Source organism: Vulpes vulpes, chromosome 13 (assembly GCF_048418805.1).
Source record: "Vulpes vulpes isolate BD-2025 chromosome 13, VulVul3, whole genome shotgun sequence".
NCBI classification, from domain to species: Eukaryota; Metazoa; Chordata; class Mammalia; order Carnivora; family Canidae; genus Vulpes; species Vulpes vulpes.
This window is the reverse complement of record NC_132792.1, coordinates 93261635-93279878: the sequence shown is the minus strand read 5'-3', so window position 1 is coordinate 93279878 and position 18244 is coordinate 93261635. Positions and strand designations below refer to the sequence as shown.

General features: G+C 36.2%; 1 protein-coding gene across 2 annotated transcripts in view; it reads left to right on the top strand.

Annotated features, from left to right (window-relative positions):
* Nucleotides 1–18244, top strand: part of USP14 (ubiquitin specific peptidase 14) — a 43919-nt gene that overhangs the window by 11810 nt on the left and 13865 nt on the right. Inside the window, exons 4-6 of one of the 2 annotated variants that reach the window (XM_072735055.1) lie at nucleotides 9143–9247; nucleotides 10336–10439; nucleotides 15145–15203. In XM_072735055.1, coding sequence (XP_072591156.1) covers nucleotides 9143–9247; nucleotides 10336–10439; nucleotides 15145–15203 — 268 coding nt within the window. The remainder of the gene's footprint in view (nucleotides 1–9142; nucleotides 9248–10335; nucleotides 10440–15144; nucleotides 15204–18244) is intronic. The other variant, XM_072735056.1, reaches the window with a different exon arrangement.

The window sequence follows — 18244 nt, the reverse complement described above, 5'->3', positions numbered from 1 at the left end:
ATACTCTTTAAAATTCTTTTTATGTTGCCTTTATTTGTTGATGTTCTCCCGCCACCCCCCCCCTTTATTCCCAATAGTGTTATGTCTTTGGTGTTTTGTTTTGTTTTTGGTCAGTATTTATCTATTAAGAATTTATCGGTATCCCTGGCTGGCTCAGTAGTTGGGCGTCTGCCTTCAGCCCAGGATGTGATCCTGGAGTCCTGGGATCAAGTCCTGCATCGGGCTCCCTGCATGGAGCCTGCTTCTCCCTCTGCCTGTGTCTCTGCCTCTCTGTGTGTGTCTCAAAAATAAATAAATAAAATCTTAAAAAAAAAGAATTTATCAATTAGTCTTTACAACTTTTTACTTTGTTGACTTTATATATTACCCATTTTCTATTTTACGGATACCTACTCTAAATTATTTCCTCTTTTTCTGCTTTGGGTATAAATTGCTTCATTTTCTTGCTTTTTAATGTGTGTACTTAAATCATGATTTTTTTTTTACTTTTCTTTCCTTATGTAGACACTTAAAATTATTACTTTCTCTTTAATCATTTGTAGTTGTATCCACAAGTTTTGATATGCTGTGTTTTTATTATGCAGTTAAATATTTATGTTGTGATTTTTTTGTTTGTTTTTTTTGACCCATGGATTGTTTAGAACTATGTTGTTATTGTTATTTGGGGCTTTTTGTAATATATTTCTGTTCTTTATTTCTAATTTGATTCTGTTGTGGTCTCATAACATACCAATATTATTTTGGTCCTCTGACATTTATTAACTCCTTTTTATGGACTGTATATGGCTCAGAAAGCCTGAAGTATTTATTATATGGTCTTAATAAGAAAAGTTTGCTGACTCTTGGAATAAAGAGTCTTAAGATGATGTCTTTGAACTGCTGCTCTAGGATTTATATTATGTATCTTTAACTTATCATCCTCTGCCTTAAATAACAATGACTTCAGGTATAGGATAAGATTATTAAAATAGTATACTTCCATTTCCCTGGTCTTTGGTGCTATTGTCGTATAGTTTACTTCCACATCTTAGAAATCTTATACTAGGTTCCTATTTTTGCTTTACGTAGTCATTTAAAGAGATTAAAAATGTTTGCAACTCATTATTACTATTTTTGGGATTCTTCCTTTGGATCAAATATAAATTTTTCATCAGATATCATTTTCTTTTTCTTTTTCTTTTTCTTTTTCTTTTTCTTTTTCTTTTTCTTTTTCTTTTTTTTCTTTTTCTTTTTCTTTCCTCTCTGTCTCTGTCTCTTTATTGAGAGAGACACAGAGAGAGGCAGAGACATAGGCAGAGAGAGAAGCAGACTCCAGCCTGATGTGGGACTCAATCCCCAGACCCAGGATCATGCCCTGTGAACCGAAGGCAGTGGCTCAACTGCTGAGTGACCCAGGAGTCCCAGATAACATTTTCTTTTGCCTAGAGAATTTATACATTTCTTGCAGAGCATATCTGTGAATTTTCTCTGCTTGTGTTTTTCTGAAAAGCTCTTTATTTCACCTTTATTTTTGAGAAACATTTTTGATAGATGTAGAATTCTAGATTAATACTTTTTCTTTCAATACATGAAAAATGTCTTCTGATTTGCATAGTTGTCATTCTTTGTTGCTTTGCACATAATGTATCCTGTTTCTCTTGATGCTTTTAAGATTTTTCTCATTGTTGCTTTTAAGCAATTTAACTATGTTTTGGAGAGGTTTTCTTTGTGTTTATTCTGTTTGAACTTCTTAGATTTGTCTGTTTACAGTTTTTCTTAAATTTGGAAAAAATTTAGCTATTATGTTTATTGTGTGCCCTTCTCTCTCTTTTTTGAGACTACAATTACATATTTGGGTAGTTTGGCTCATTGTAGAATTTTGGTCCCTTTTATTTGTGGTTGTGTGTGTGTGTGTCTGTATGTATCTGTTCATCTGTTGATGGATATTTGTGTTTCTACTTTTCGATTATTATGAACAGAACTGCTGGGAACCTTCATATTTGTAGATGCATGTTTTTATTTTTCTTGAGTAAATAACCTGTGAGTGAAATTGCTGGGTCATATGGTTAAGTATATGTTTAACTTTGTAAGAAACTGCCAAATATACTTTTCAAAGTGGTTGTTAAGCCATTCTACATTCTTATGAACAGTATACGATAGTTGTAATTGTTCTATACCATCACAGCATTTGATTGTTGTTAGTCATTTTTCTTTTAGCCATTCTAGTGGGTGTGTAGTGATACTTTCTTGTGGTTTTAGTTTACATTTATCTGATGACCGATGATATTGAACACTTTTCCGAGCTTATTGGCAACTTCTTTATCTTCTTTTTGTGAAACACCGATTCAGATCTTTACCTGTTTTTATTTTTATTTATTTATTTTTAAGATTTTATTTATTTATTCATGAGAGACACAGAGAGAGAGGCAGAGACACAGGCAGAGGCAGAGGGAGAAGCAGGCTCCATGCAGGGAGCCCGATGTGGGACTCTATCCCAGCTTTCCAGGATCACACCCTGGACTGAAGACAGATGCTTAACCACTGAGCGACCCAGGCGTACCTATTTTTAATTGGATTATTTTCTTAATTGCATTTAATTGCATATAAAGAATATATACTGGAATCAAGTCTTTTGTGGGATATATGTGCCATGATATTTTCTCTCAGTTTTTGGTTTTTTAGTCTTTTTAATATGTTTTGTTGAGTAGAAGTTTTAAATTTTGTTGAAGTATAATCAGTTTCTTTAATGGTTTTGACTCTTCGCATCCCATCTAGGAAATCTTTGCTTGTGTCAAGGTCACAAGAGACTTTCTGTTTTCTAAAACTTTTACAAATTTTAGCTTTTATATTTAGGTATATCATCTGTTTTGAGTAGACTCTTATATTTGTTGTTAAGTAATGATTGAGGTTTATTTCTTTTCCTATGAGTATTCAGTTGTGTGAGCACATGTAAGTGTATTTCTGGATTCTGTTCTCTCCTGTTGATTTGTATATGTACCTTTACACCAGTCCCCAGTCTCCACTGTCTTGATTATTCAAGACTTGAAATCAAGTAGTATGAGTCTGATTGTTCTTTTTCAAAACTGTTGGCTATTTTAAGATCTTTGCATGTCCTTTGCACATTTTAGATTCTGCTTATTATTATTATTATTTTAAAGATTTTATTTATTTATTCAGGAGAGACACAGAGAGAGAGAGAGGCAGAGACACAGGCAGAGGGAGAAGCAGGCTCCATGCAGGGAGCCTGATGTGGGACTTGATCCTGTGTCTCCAGGATCATGCTCCGGGCTGAAGGTGGTGCTAAACCGCTGAGCCACCTGGACCACCCTCTGCTTATTATTTTCTACAAAAGAATCTGCTGGGATTTTGATTAGAATTACACTGATACTATATATCAAATTGGGACATCTTTTTTTTAATTTTGAAAAATTTTATTATTTTGTGAGAGAGCTTGTGTGCATGAGTGGGGGGTGGGTGTGCGGGGAGAGAGAGAGAATCTTAAGGTTTCACACTTACTGAGGAGCATGATGCAGGGCTTAATTTCATAGCCCTGAGATTATGACATGAGCCAAAATCAAGAGTTGGATGCTTAACTGACTGAGCCATGTAGGCACCCCAAAATTGGGGCATCTTTAGTATATGTGCTGCCAAAGTGAGCACCCAAATTGGGACATCTTAATATTGAGTTTTCTAGGGGTGCCTGAGTGGCTCAGTCAGTTAAACATCTGACTCTTGATTTCAGCTCAGGTGATGGTCTCAAGGTTGTGTGAGCCCCACATTGGGATCAATGCTGGATATAGAGCCCGCTAGGGATTCTCTCCCTTTCCCCCTCCCCTGTTCTCTCTGTCCCTGAAAAAAAAAAAAATACAGAGTCTTCTAGTTTATAAGGATGGCATATACTTCTTCATTATTTAGATCTTAAAATTTCTCACAACTGTTTTATATTTTCTTTTTTTAAAAAAGATTTTACTTATTTCTTTATTAGAGAGAGAGAGAGCACGCGCACACATGAATAGAGGGTAGAGGGAGAGGGAGAAGCAGGCTCCTTACTGAGCAGGGAGCCCAGTGCTCCCAGGACTGAGATCATGACCTGAGCCGAAGTCAGATGCTTAACCAAGTGAGCCACCCAGGCGCCCTATTTTCTTTTCTTTTTTTTTTTTTTAAAGATTTTATTTATTTATTCATGAGAGAGAGAGAGAGAGAGCCAGAGACACAGGCAGAAGGGAGGAGCAGGCCCCATGCAGGGAGCCCGATGTGGGACTCGATCCTGGGTCTCTAGGATCAGGCCATGTGCTGAAGATGGCGCTAAACCCCTGAGCCACCCTGGCTGCCCTCTTTTCTTTCTTTTTTTTAAGAGATTTATTTATTTATTTAAAAGACAGAGAGCATGCATGTGGAGGGAGGGGCAAAGGGAGAGAATCTTTAAGTGGACTCCCTGCAGAGCATGAAGCCCAGTATGGGGCTTCATCTCATGCATGATCCATGAAATCATGACCTGAGCTGGAACCAAGAGTTGGATGCTCAACTGACTGAGCCACCCAGGCCCTCCTTATATTTTCAGTATTGGATCTTACACGTTTTTTTTTTTTTTTTGAAATGTCATTAAATATTTTATGGTATTTGATTCTATCATAAATGGTATTTTTCAAATGTCATTTTGAATTTGTTTATTGTTAACATATAGAAGTAAAATTCATTATTGTATATTGTTCTTGTATCCTATGATTTTGCTGATTTTTACATATTAGTGTTTAGGATAATTAAGGTTAGGATATAATCATGTTGCAAATAAGAATGATTTTATTCTTTCCTTTTCAATAATCTCCATGCCTTTTCTTTCTTCCTTGCTTTATTGCACCAGTTAGGATTTTCAGCACAATGTTGAGAAGTGGTTGATAGTGCATACATCATTGCTTTTTTCCTGATCTTAAGAGAATAGTCTTCAGTTTTGGCTAGAGTTGCTTTATAGATGTTCACCATTAGTTTGAGGAAGTTCTCTATTTGTAGTTTGCTGGGACCTTTTATTCATGAATGGGAGTTGAATTTTTCAAATACTTTTTCGTCTATTGTAATGATCATTTTTTTTTTAAAATTTTTTTTTATTTATTTATGATAGTTACACACACACACACAGAGAGGCAGAGACATAGGCAGAGGGAGAGGCAGGCTCCATGCACCAGGAGCCCGACGTGGGATTCGATTCCGGGTCTCCAGGATCGCGCCCTGGGCCAAAGGCAGGCGCTAAACCGCTGCGCCACCCAGGGATCCCTGTAATGATCATTTTAAAAATCATTTAATCTGTTAATATGGTGAAATACATTGACTCTTTTGAATAGTAAACCAACCTTAAATTCTTGGGATAAACCGCATTTAGTCATTATGTATTTTTCCTTTTTATATATTGCTGGGTTCTATTTGGTGGTTTTTTTGTTAATGATTGTTGTGTTTATTTTTGGGATAATTACTGGTTTATAGTTTTCTTGACTTGTATGTATGTATGCTTTGCCATCAGTATAATCCTGTCCATATAAAATGGGTTAGGAAGCATCCCCACCTCTCCTCTTTTCTGAAAGAGTCTTTCTTTCTTTCTTTCTTTCTTTCTTTCTTTCTTTCTTTCTTTCTTTCTTTCTTTCTCTTTCTTTCCTTCTTTCCTTTTCTTTTCTTTTCTTTCAAGATTTTATTTATTTATTCATGAGAGATACACAGAGAGAGAGGCAGAGACAGAAGCAGAGGGAGAAGCAGGCTCCATACAAGGAGCCTGATGTGGGACTCGATCCCCGGTCTCCAGGATCATGCCCTGGGCCAAAGGCAGGAGCTAAACCGCTGAGCCACCCAGAGATTCCCCTGAAAGAGACTTTCTTGAAATGGCTCATAGAATTCTCCAGTGAATCTTAGAGATTTCTTTGTGGGAAGACTTTTAGTTAGGAATTTAGTGTATTTAATAAATGTAGGACTATTCAGGTGTTATATTTTCTTTGATATCTGTTTTGGTAATTAGCATCTTTTATTTTTTATTTTTTTTAAATTTTTTTGTTTATTTATTATTTATGTATTATAGTCACAGAGAGAGAGAGAGAGAGAGGCAGAGACACAGGCAGAGGGAGAAGCAGGCTCCATGCACCGGGAGCCCGATGTGGGATTCGATCCCGGGTCTCCAGCATCGCGCCCTGGGCCAAAGGCAGGCGCCAAACCGCTGCGCCACCCAGGGATCCCTAGCATCTTTTAAGGAATTGGAGCATTTAATGTATAGTTTTAATGGTCGACTTGAGGGGCATAGTACAACCTCAACTATTCCTTAACTCTAGAGTCTCTAGTGTTGTTTTCTCTTTTTTCCCCTGGTATTGGCAAGTTGTGGTTTCTCTTCTTTCTTCATTGTCTACACAAAGGTTTGTCAATTTCATTGATTTCCTCCTCCCCAAAGAATCAAATTTTGCTTGTTTATTATTTTACTGATTTCACCTCTTTGCTTTATTTCCTTCTTTTACTTTGGTTTTAATGTATACTTTTTATTTTTTATTTTATTTATTTATTTATTTTTTAATTTTTATTTATTTATGGTAGTCACAGAGAGAGAGAGAGAGAGAGAGAGAGAGGCAGAGACATAGGCAGAGGGAGAAGCAGGCTCCATGCACCGGGAGCCTGACGTGGGACTCGATCCCGGGTCTTCAGGATCGTGCCCTGGGCCAAAGGCAGGCGCCAAACCGCTATGCCACCCAGGGATCCCTAATGTATACTTTTTTAAAAAAGATTTTATTTGTTTATTCCTGAGAGACCCAGAGAGAAAGGCAGAGACAACAGGCAGAGGGACTCGATCCCAGGACGTTGGGATCACGACCTGAGTCAAAGGCAGACCCTCAACCATTGAGTCACTCAGGCATCCCTACTTTGGTTTTAATGTATACTTTTTCTAGCTTCTTGTGGTGGAAGCTTAATTTTTGTAAGCCTTTTTGTTTACTGTTTGTATCTTTGTGTTTTGCTTTACTGATTTTTTTTTTATGTGTTTCTATGTAGTGTAATCTTTTTTCCATTTTTTTTCTTTTAAATTTTGACTGGTTTTACAAGAGTTTTCAAAATTAATGTAGTAACATTAGTCCTTTTGTCTTTTATGTCAATTTTATTATTTATTATTTTTATTTTTATTTTTTTTTAAGATTTTAGTTATTTATTCATGAAAGACAGAGAGAGAGAGGCAGGGACACAGGCAGAGGGAGAAGCAGGCTCCATGCAGTGTGCCCGAAGTGGGACTGGATCCCAGGACTCCAGGATCAAGCCCTGGGCCAAAGGCAGGCACCTAACCGCTGAGCCACCCAGGGATTCCCTTATGTCAATTTTAGAAAATCTTCCAGCAAAGCAAGATTTTTTTTTTGATTCACTTGCATGTTTTTGTAATTGTTTTATTTATTTATTTTAAAAGTATTTATTTATTTATTTTAGAGAAACAGAGCTTGAGAGCATGCGCACAAGTTGAGGGAGGGGCAGAGGGAGAGAATTTTCAAGCAGATTCCCCACTGAGTGCAGAACCTGACCCTGAGAGGCTTGGTCTCATGACTCATGAGATCATGACCTGAGCTGTAAACAAGAGGTGGATGCTTAACCCTCTGAGCCACCCAGGCACCCTTTGTTTTATTTTTAAAATCTGTAATTTGTAATTCATTTTGGGTATGGCATACTATGATATGGAGAACTGAGGATATATTTTTCTATATTATTATCCAGTTTTTCCCAACATTCTTCATCATATAATCTATTTTCTTTAAATGGCATTGTTTTAGTCTTTCTTCTGTTTTAGAAATTTCTTAGCTATATATATATATATATATATATATATATATATATATTTTTTTTTTTTTTTTGATAGTCACACAGAGAGAGAGAGAGAGAGGCAGAGACACAGGCAGTGGTAGAAGCAGGCTCCATGCACCGGGAGCCCGATGTGGGACTCGATCCCGGGTCTCCAGGATCGCGCCCTGGGCCAAAGGCAGGCGCCAAACTGCTGCGCCACCCAGGGATCCCCTCTTAGCTATTGTTATGGATATAAGCTTGGTATATGAATGAATCATTCTCTCTCTCTCTCTCTTTTTTTTTTTTTTTAAAGATTTTATTTATTCTTGAGAGACACAGAGAGAGGCAGAGACATAGGCAGAGGGAGAAGCTAGCTCCCTGCGGGGAGCCTGATGTGGGACTCGATCCCAGGACCCCAGGATCACGCCCTGAGCCAAAGGCAGATGGTCAACCACTGAGCCACTCAGGCATTCTTCTCAAAATAATTCTATTCAAATGTAATTAATTGTTACAGTTATACAATAGATATTCACAGAATGAATGTTATCTGCATTTAGTTTGTTATGGGGAGAAATGATTTCACTAACTGTTAATGATCATTTTGAGAATTCCCTATCCTCTAATATTGTAAATGTTCTCTATTGTCTTTATGACAGTATTTATTTTTCCCCAGTTTCATTGAGATGTAATTTATGTGGATTAAAATTAGCCTATTTTTAGTGTGCAGTTTGAATTTGGTTATTAGTTTTCTATAATCATGTAACCAGCACCACAAACAAGATACAGAAGTTCTACCATTCTGAAAAGTCTCCTTGTACACCTTTGCCCATAAGCAGGGGACCTCTGCCCTGAAGCAGCCACCTCAGTACTTTTTTTTTAACTGTTAGTGGTTTTTAGTATATTGACAAGAGTTGTGTAATCTTCACCACAATCTAATTTTAGAACATTTCTATCACCTCAGAAAGAAATAGATATCTGTTTAAAGTCACTCCCTCAGGGCTTCCAGGTGGTTCAGTTGGCTAAATGTCTGCCTTTGGTTGCGTCATGATCCTAGGATTCTGGATTGAGCCCCATGTCAGGCTCCCTGCTTAGTGGGGAGTCTACATTTTCCTTCTCCTTCTATTCTTCCCCTCACTCATGCAGTCTCTCTCTCTCACATAGCTTCTCAAATAAATAAGATCTTTAAAAAAATAAAGTCACTCCATCTTCCCACTTTTAGCCCTAGCAACCACTAGTCTACTTTATGTCTCTGTAGATCTGCTTTTCCTGGCAAATAGAAACATGCAATATGTTGGATTATTCTGTGTCTGGCTTCTTTCATTGGACATAAACATTATCAACTTTTGAGCATTTTTATGAAATTAAGTTTTTTTTAAAACAGGGAATGACTCTACTAATGATGGGGTCAGCAGATGCTCTTCCTGAGGAACCCTCAGCTAAAACTGTCTTTGTAGAAGACATGACAGAGGAACAGTTAGCATCTGCGGTAAGATATATTTGATTGCTACTTTTTGGAAGACATACCACATTTTACATATTTGATTGATAAAGTTACTAAGTTGCCTTTCAGAAAGTAGCATCTAAGTGTTTTTGAAGATTTGGGGCGCCTGGGTAGCTCAGTTGGTTAAGCGTCTGACTCTTGATTTTGGTCTTAGGGTCTTAGGATCAAGCCCTGTGGTGGACTCCACCTCTGAGAGGAGTCTGCTTGAGATTCCCTCCCTCTTCCTTTGCCCCTCCTGCATACATACTCTCTCTAAAATAAATACATAAATCTTAAAAAAAAAAAAGTTTTGAAGATTTAATTGGTAATACCAAGATGTATGGTTTTGTGTATTTATTTTAAAGATTTTATTTATTTAGAGGAAGTACACCAGTGCACACTTGAGTAGGGGGAGGGGCAGAGAAGAGGGAGGGAGAGAATCTCCAGCAGGCTTCACACTTAGCTCCCCAAGATGTATGTTTTTAGAAGTAAAAGGTTTTATTTTTGAAATTGGCCTGAGGAATCCCTGTATAATTGGATAATTCAATTTAAAGTCAATTAGTGTCTTTAATAAATCAGTGTCAGGCAGTGCTAACTGTGATATTTTATGGGAAAACAGGCTCAAAGAGGATAAATGGTTTAAATGCTGAGATGTTAAAATTCTTAAAACTTTATTTGTTGAAAATACAATTTATCCTGAATTGCAACATTGTTTTAGAAAACTGGTCAACACAAAGTTGTCACATGTTTTTTTTTTTTTTTTTTTTTACCATCCAGCATTTGTAGTAGTATTTTCTTTTTTTGAAGTGTTTCTACATATACTTTATTATCCCATTTTAATGATAAGCCTTCAAAGAGGGGCAAGAGTGATATGATTGTTCTTTTATTATTCTCGAGGAGAGAATTAAAACACAAGAATGTTTGTCAACGTAATGCAAGTAAATATTTTTATTAGGGATAAAAAACGTTACTTTGGGGTGAAGTTGGAGTTTAAATTGTATGGGTTGATAAATTGTACTTCAAAGTATGAACTCTAGTGATTTTTTATATGCTATGTCATTTTATAAAAAGGAGTTAATCTTTGTCCTTATCAGATGGAATTACCATGTGGATTGACAAACCTTGGTAACACTTGTTACATGAATGCTACAGTTCAGTGTATTCGTTCTGTGCCTGAACTCAAAGATGCCCTTAAAAGGTAAGATACACGAGAAATGTGAGTCTTCCCTTGGGTAGGGGAGGTTCACATTTGGGTGAATAGTGTTTTGTTTATAATTAAGTGTATAATTTTTTTAGCAACTTTACTGAGATATTTATTATATAATTCATCCATTTATAGTATTCAGTTGAATGGTCTTTGTTATATTCACAAGATTTTACAACCATCACCACAGTCTAATTTTAGATTCTTTTCTTCCTCCTGAAAAGAAACCTTATATTCACGAGCAGTCATTCATTTTACCCTTTCCATCTCCAGTTCTAGACAGCCATTTATCTACTTTCTGACCTATTGATATGCCTATTCTGGACATTTCATATAAGTGGAATCATACAGTGTGGTTACTTTTTGTGACTCGTTTCTTTTACTTGGCATAATAGTTTTTGGGTTTATTCACGTTTATTCATTTATTCGTATTCTAAGGAGAACTCTTTCATGTTTTAGAGTTACTTCTCTGAGTTTTGCATGAGCAGGGGAGATTTCATCCTGTTGATTCAATTTCTTGAAACCAGATGAAGTTTTTTTTTTTTTTTAAGATTTTATTTATTCATGAGAGACACAGAGAGAGGTGGAGACATAGGTGGAGGGAGAAGCAGGCTCCCTGTGGGGAGACCAATACAGGACTCGATCTTGGGACCTTGGGATCATGACCTGAGCCAAAGGCAGACGCTCAACCACGGAGCCACCCAGACATCCCCAGATGAAGTATTTTTTGAACGATAAGTTTTTACAAGAAGATGGAAATCCTTGTACTTAACTAACTTAATACAAGAGGACATGGATGGGGCTGATGTCTTTGGAAAAATGGTATTAACTGATAAAATAGGAGTGAAAGAAGAGAGGAAAATTTCCATGGAAGGTGTTCTACAACTGATGATTCTAAAGCTCATCCTTAAATACTTAAGAAGAATTTTTATTTGGCAGTTTCTGGAGAGTGGGATGTATGTTGTAAACGCCAGAGGGGAAATAGACTGGGTTAGCTGAAGAGGCAATGAGGGCCAAGAACCAGAGCTACAGGTAAAATCCAGTTTGCTTGGTGCTGCCCGATAGTGGAACCTCATGATAATGTAGGAGTTCTGAATGTAGAATTTCAAGTGAAAAGTGTATCTAATAAAAATTACTCTTAACTTCTATGAATTAGTTACAAAAGACAGTATCTCATGGCCATATTTTTATCTTACTGGAGATTGGCAAGGCACCTCTTGGTAAGTACCACATAGTTTTTTCATTAGCAATTGTTAGGTTGCTATTTTACTTGCATTTTCTTTTTTATAAAGATTTTATTTATTTATTCATGAGAGACACACCGAGAGAGGCAGAACACAGGCAGAGGGAGAAGGAGGCTCCCTGTGGGGAGCCTGATGCGGAACTCAATCCTGGGTCCCAGGATCATAACCCGAGCCAAAGGCAGATGCTTAACCATTGAGCCACCCAGATGTCCCTTTACTTGCATTTTCAAATTTATATGGGAATGATCTGTTCTTGATAGAACTTAACTGTAAAATTGGTTGGACCAGCTTTTATTGTGGTATTTTAAATGTACATTTTCTGTGTCTTTTAGAGTCAATTTTGGTAACTTATGTTTTCCTGTGAATTTGTCCTTAGGTCTTTAAGATATGTTAGTGTAAGAGTTATCTATTTTGGACCTGTATTTTCCCTCCATTGTCATTTCTTGTGAGATATATATATATATATATATTTCCCCTTGATTATCTTGCCAGAGGTTTATACATTTTTTTTTCTCAGAAATCAGCTATTAGATTTATTCCGTCACTTCTTCCCATTATCTGATTTCATCTTACTTTTGTTTGTATTCGTTTATTTCTGTTTTCCTTAGGCTGTTTCATTTTCTGATTTCTTAAGTTGTATGCTTAGATAATTTATTTATCTGTTCTTGTGTAGTAATGAAAACATTTAGTTGTGAGTTTTTACCTTTATTCCTTGTTCATTAGATGAGGCTGTTCAGATGTTTTTTTAAAGACTTTATTTATTTATTTGACAGAGAGAGAGACCGAGCACAAGTAGGCAGAGTGGCAGGGAGAGGGAGAAGCAGGCTCCCTGCTGAACAGAGAGCATGATGCAGGGCTCAATCCCTGTGATCATGACCTGAGCCAAAGGCAGATGCTTAACCCATTGAACCATTCAGGCACCCTATCTCCTCCTTTTACTTTCTAACAGTTTTTCTTTGTAAAGTTCAATTGTTAATATTATTTAGCTTATTGGATTTTTTTTTTTTTAAGCTCTATCCCAGGACCCTGGGATCATGACCTGAGCTGAAAGCAGATGCTTAACTGACTGAGCCACTTAGGTGCCCCACATGTTTTTTTCTTAATTAGAATTAAATGTTTTCTTGGTATAATAAGAGTTTCTTATGGGGGGATAGTATTAAATTACTCATGATTTTCCTATTCTTAGTTACTTAAAAAAAAGATAATTCATTAGTGTAGCCTTTGCTGTAAATGTAGGAATAGTTACTCAGCAGTATTAACTGCAACTAGAAGTAAAATCAATAATAGCAGCAGTTGTGTCATAAAATACTTCACTGATGTTTTGGGATTCACTTTATTAGTACTTTATTTTAACTTCAAAAGTGCCTTTTACATAGTTGTAAACTGAGAGGGAAACTTATGATTTTCACTTTGTGTTTGTTTTATTTTATTTTATTTTTTAAAATATTTTATTTATTCATGAGAGACACAGAGAGAGAGGCAGAGACACAGGCAGAGGGAGAAGCAGACTCTATGTAGGGAGCCTGATGTGGGACTCGATCCTGGGTCTCCAGGATCACGCCCTGGGCTGGAGGCAGGCGCTAAACCGCTGAGCCATCCAGGCTGCCCTGATTTTCACTTTTTAAAAACATATGTGGGCAGTCGGGTGGCTCTGCTGAGAGTTTGGCACTGCCTTCGGCTGGCACCTGGTCCTGGGGACCCAGGATCGGGTCCCACGTCAGGCTCCCTGCATGGAGCCTGCTTCTCCCTCTGCCTGTATTTCTGCCTCTCTCTGTCTCTCTGTATGTCTCTCATGAATAAATAAATAAAATCTAAAAAATAAATAAATAAAAGAACATATGTAATTTAGACATTATCAATTGTATATTGAAAAATTTAAAAAGACTTGAGTTACAGCAGTTTCCAAAACATCTAAAAAAAGAAACAACTTTTTAATTAGATATATTTTAACATGGTTTCTTGACCTCTTTCATTCTATTTACATAACCCAGAGGTTTTTTTTTTTTATATTGAAATATTTACATCTAGTAAATATCAAATATCTGTCTGTATTTGGTGTGATCAGTTTTGATAAAGCAAATTCTCTGTAACCCATTTTACAAATTATAGAACTTTTCCCTTATCCCAGGAAGTTTTTGTACTCGTACCTTTTTCCAGTCTTCATATCCTGTACCACCCAGCTCTGTAAGCAACTACTTGTCTCATACTAGTTTTGTGCCTTCTGGAACTTAAATGTATAGAATCTAATTTATTTTTGATTTGGCTTAGTTTCACTCAGCATAGTTTTTGAAGCTTATCCATGTTATTGATGGTATTGATAGTTTGGTTGTTCGACATTCTTGCCAGCCTTGGTTGATAACCAGTCTTTCTCATTTTATAGTCCCTCCAGTGTGTGTACACTACATAAGTATAGTTTTAATCATAGTGAATAGGCAGTCATTTTCCTGCCTCCCAATGTTTGGTATTATCTGAATGATAATTTCTGATCCAGTGTCATAAGACATTGTATGAGTGAATACTATAGTTTATTTCATTTGAATGGCCAGTCCTTTGTGCTGTTGTAAATTAAATGAGAATTATAAATTGAAAGTGAATGTAGAAATCCCTTAATAGAAACACTGCGGTTTATAAGTAAATAGACTGACTTGGAAATTAAGTGACTTTTCTTTTTTAAAGATTTTATTTATTTATTCATGAGAGACAGAGAGAAAGAGAGGCAGAGACATAGGCAGAGGGAGAAACAGGCTCTTTACAGGGAGCTTGATGTGGGACTCGATCCCCAAACTGGAATCATGCCATGAGCCAAAGGCAGATGCTCAACTGCTGAGCCACCCCGGCATCCCTTAAGTGACTTATTTAATGTTACATAGATGTTAATGCTGAATGTAGGTGTATTGATTTTGATTTATGGTTTTTGATCTAATGTTTTTTTCTTATTTCTAAAAGTATATTTTATTTTCCTTGCAATAGTGGACATTAAAATGTGTACTTTCTTGTTTCATATTTTCAGGAAAAATTTTTTAAAATATTTTATTTATTTGAGAGAGAGCACAAGTTAGGGGGGCAGAGAGAGAGGAAGAAGCAGACTCCTTGTTGAGCATGGAGCTAGATAGGGCTCAATCGTAGGACCCTAGGCTCATGACTTGAGCCAAGGCAGACACTTAACCAATTGAGCCACCCAAATACCCCAGGAAATGTTTGTTTTTAAATAAGTTAGGAGAAAAAATTTAAAGTGGACTTCATTCATCTAAATTCTCTTTTTTTTAGTATTCCTTTTTTTCTTGCCTATGGAATGCTTAAGGGAATAAGACCAGAAGAGAAGACAATAGAAAGATGGGAACAACTCTGATAAAGTTGCAGTTGAGGGTGTCATAATAAGCTCTTTGCACTAGTTTCTTCCCTTTTGTGTTTCAGAATGAATTGAATCCTATTTAATTCTCCCTTAATGTTCCCAGGTATGCAGGTGCCTTGAGAGCTTCAGGGGAAATGGCTTCAGCACAGTATATTACTGCAGGTCAGTATCTTAAATATATTCCTTTTCAATAGGATGATGTAGTATTCAATAAATGTTATTTTTCACTCTGTTTTTTTAGTAGCTTTCAGTTTACAAAACATGTTTTGTAAAACATCTCAATAAAATTGGAGTATTTATACTTAATGTTAAACAACTTAGGGCTTATTTTATTATCCAAATTATAAACCAGTGATGTCTGTCTTTTCTGAAAAATAGTCTGGATTTTTTGGGTTAATTTTGGCTTTAGGGTTCTATTAGTAAAATATATATTTGGGGATATCCAGAGATAAGTTATATTGTAGTTGATACAGTCATTGTAAGAGAGTCTTAGTGGGTGTTAGTGTAAGGAAATCATGCATGATTGAGGAGAAACAAATTCTTAAAGGATAGAAATAACTTCTTTCTTTGTTACATGAGACCATGTATTCTGTCTGCATTCATTCTGGGACAGTTTTACAAATGAATACGCTTAAATCATTGGGTTAGGTCAATAAGGTATGTTTATAGCCATGCCTTTTTTTTTTTTTTTTTGATAGCACCTTTATTGAGATATAATTTACATCCCATACAATTTACCCATCTAAAGTGTGCAGCTCATTGTCTTTTAGTATATGCAGAGTTGTGTAGCAACTGGTGGTGACTATAGTCCATTTTAGAATGTTTTCATCCACTTGGAAAAGAAACTGTGACTTTTAGCACTCAGCCTGTTTCTCCCCTCTCCCCCGCACCCCAGCACCATTCTCAGCCCTATCCAACCACTAATCTACTGTCAGTCTCAATATATTTGTTTATTTGAGACTTTTGACATAAATGGAATTCTACAGTATGTAGTCTCTTTTGACTGGCTTTCATTTAGAATATTTTCAAAGTTCATTCAATTGTAGTATGTATTAGTACTTTTATTCTTTTTTATCACTGAATAAGATTCTTTTGTAAGGATATATCCTATTCCATTTGTCCTTTCATCCTGATAGACATTTGGGTGGTTTCCATTTTTTGACTCTTACAAATATTGCTGAAAACTTGTGCAAGCATTTCTGTGGATATAATGTTGTTATATCTCTTGTGTATGTATCTGGGATTGGGATTTCTGGGTCATATGGTAACTATATTTAACCTTTTGGAGAACTGCCAGACTGTTTTCCAAAGCAGTTGGCATCATTTTCTGTTTCTTCCATGAATGAGGGTTCCAGTTTCTCTGTATCCTTCATAATACTCAGTATTGTTTGTCTTTGATTATAGCCAGCCTAGGGGTGTGAAGTGGTATCTCATTGTGGTCAGCTGTTAATTTGTAATACTATAAACAGTAGATTTCTTTGTGTCACTTGGATTAGAGATTGTCCTTTGACTTTTTTTTCCTGAAAGTAAATCTATTTGCTGAAATGAAGTTTTTAATGAGAAAAGTATGATGCCTTATATCTAGTTTACTTGATTCCTTGTATCTAAGAGTAATTGGAATTTCAGCAACTTCTTCAGTATCCTATGAGTCTTGTAGTATTAAAGGGATGAAAGATACTGTCTTCATTTTTAAATTTTATTTTGTGCTAAATTTAAATTTAGCGCAAAGAATAGATCCAAGAATTCACCAGTTATTAACTTTTTGTCACATCTGATATATCATTCTCTATAACCATGTTCTTTTTTTTCTGAACCACTTGAGAGTATAAGATAGACATCATGTCTTATTCCTGAATACTTCAGTCTGTATTTCCCAAGAATAAGGACATTTATAACCATAAGACAGTTATCGTTTTTCAAAATCTAGGCATTTCACATGGATAAAGTACTCTAAAATATAAACTACTTAAATTTTGGCAAATTAACCCAATATTGCCCATTATAAAGTTGTTTTTCTTTTTTGCTTTGAAAGGCAGTTTAGAATCACCTATTGGATGTAGTTGTCATATCCTACTGGTATCTTTTATTTTTTTATTTTTTTTATTTTTTAAAGATTTATTTATTTTTTCAGTCAGAGAGAGTGAGAGAGAGGCAGAGAGACACAGGCAGAGGGAGAAGCAGGCTCCATGCAGGAAGCCCGATGTGGGACTCGATCCCGGGTCTCCAGGATCACACCCCGGGCTGCAGGCGGCGCTAAACCGTTGGGCCACCAGGGCTGCCCTACTGGTGTCTTTTAATGCACAGTGCACTTTTGACCCTTCTCTTTCAAACTAACGAAATACTTTGAGATGCTCTGTTTATGGTATATGTTAAATCTTAAATCATTTTTTATTTTGAGTAATGTGTACCTTTTTAAAGTGTTATAATAATTGAGGCTTTTTAATTTTATTAATTTATTTTTTTAAAAAGGTATATTTATTTATTCATGAGAAACACACAGAGAGAGGCAGAGACATCAGCAGAGGGAGAAGCAGGCTTCCTCTGGGGAACCTGATGTGGGACTTGATTCCGGGATCACACCGTGAGCCATAGGCAGAAGCTCAACCACAGCCACCCAGGCATCCCTAGGCTTTTTTATTTTAAGAAATACTATATTGGTAGTGACACCTTAATCTTGGCTGTCCATCCAAAAAATATTTTTAAACACCATGTTTAGTTGTCTTATTTGGGAACATTTTATTAAGCAATGGCTTTGTGCAGAGATGTATTATTTGCCGGGCTTCAGTTTGTATAATAATGGTAGATAACATTTCATGTATTAGTTAACAAAACAAATCCAGATAGTCTAGACTAGAATTTGCTGTACATGAAGTAAGGGCCAGATGTGATAGCTAAGAAGTCAGCAGAAGAAAAGTATTCTTAACTTCTCAGAGGAGGGCTCAGTCCATGACCATGAGATTTATGAAGGTGAAAGAGGATAGCGGAGGAAAGATTTTGAAGAAGGCAGATTAGTTTTGGATTTTAGCTATCCGTATAGTCAGGAAGTATGTTTAACAGATTTTTAAAATTTAGGAGTTGAATAAATGGGAACCATGTACAAGCTTAAAGGGAAGTGGGTTGAGAGTATGACCCGATGGCCTGATAATGGCTTAGTACCAGAACAGTAACATCAGCCTGTTTGATCCCTAGACAGAGGTTATGTG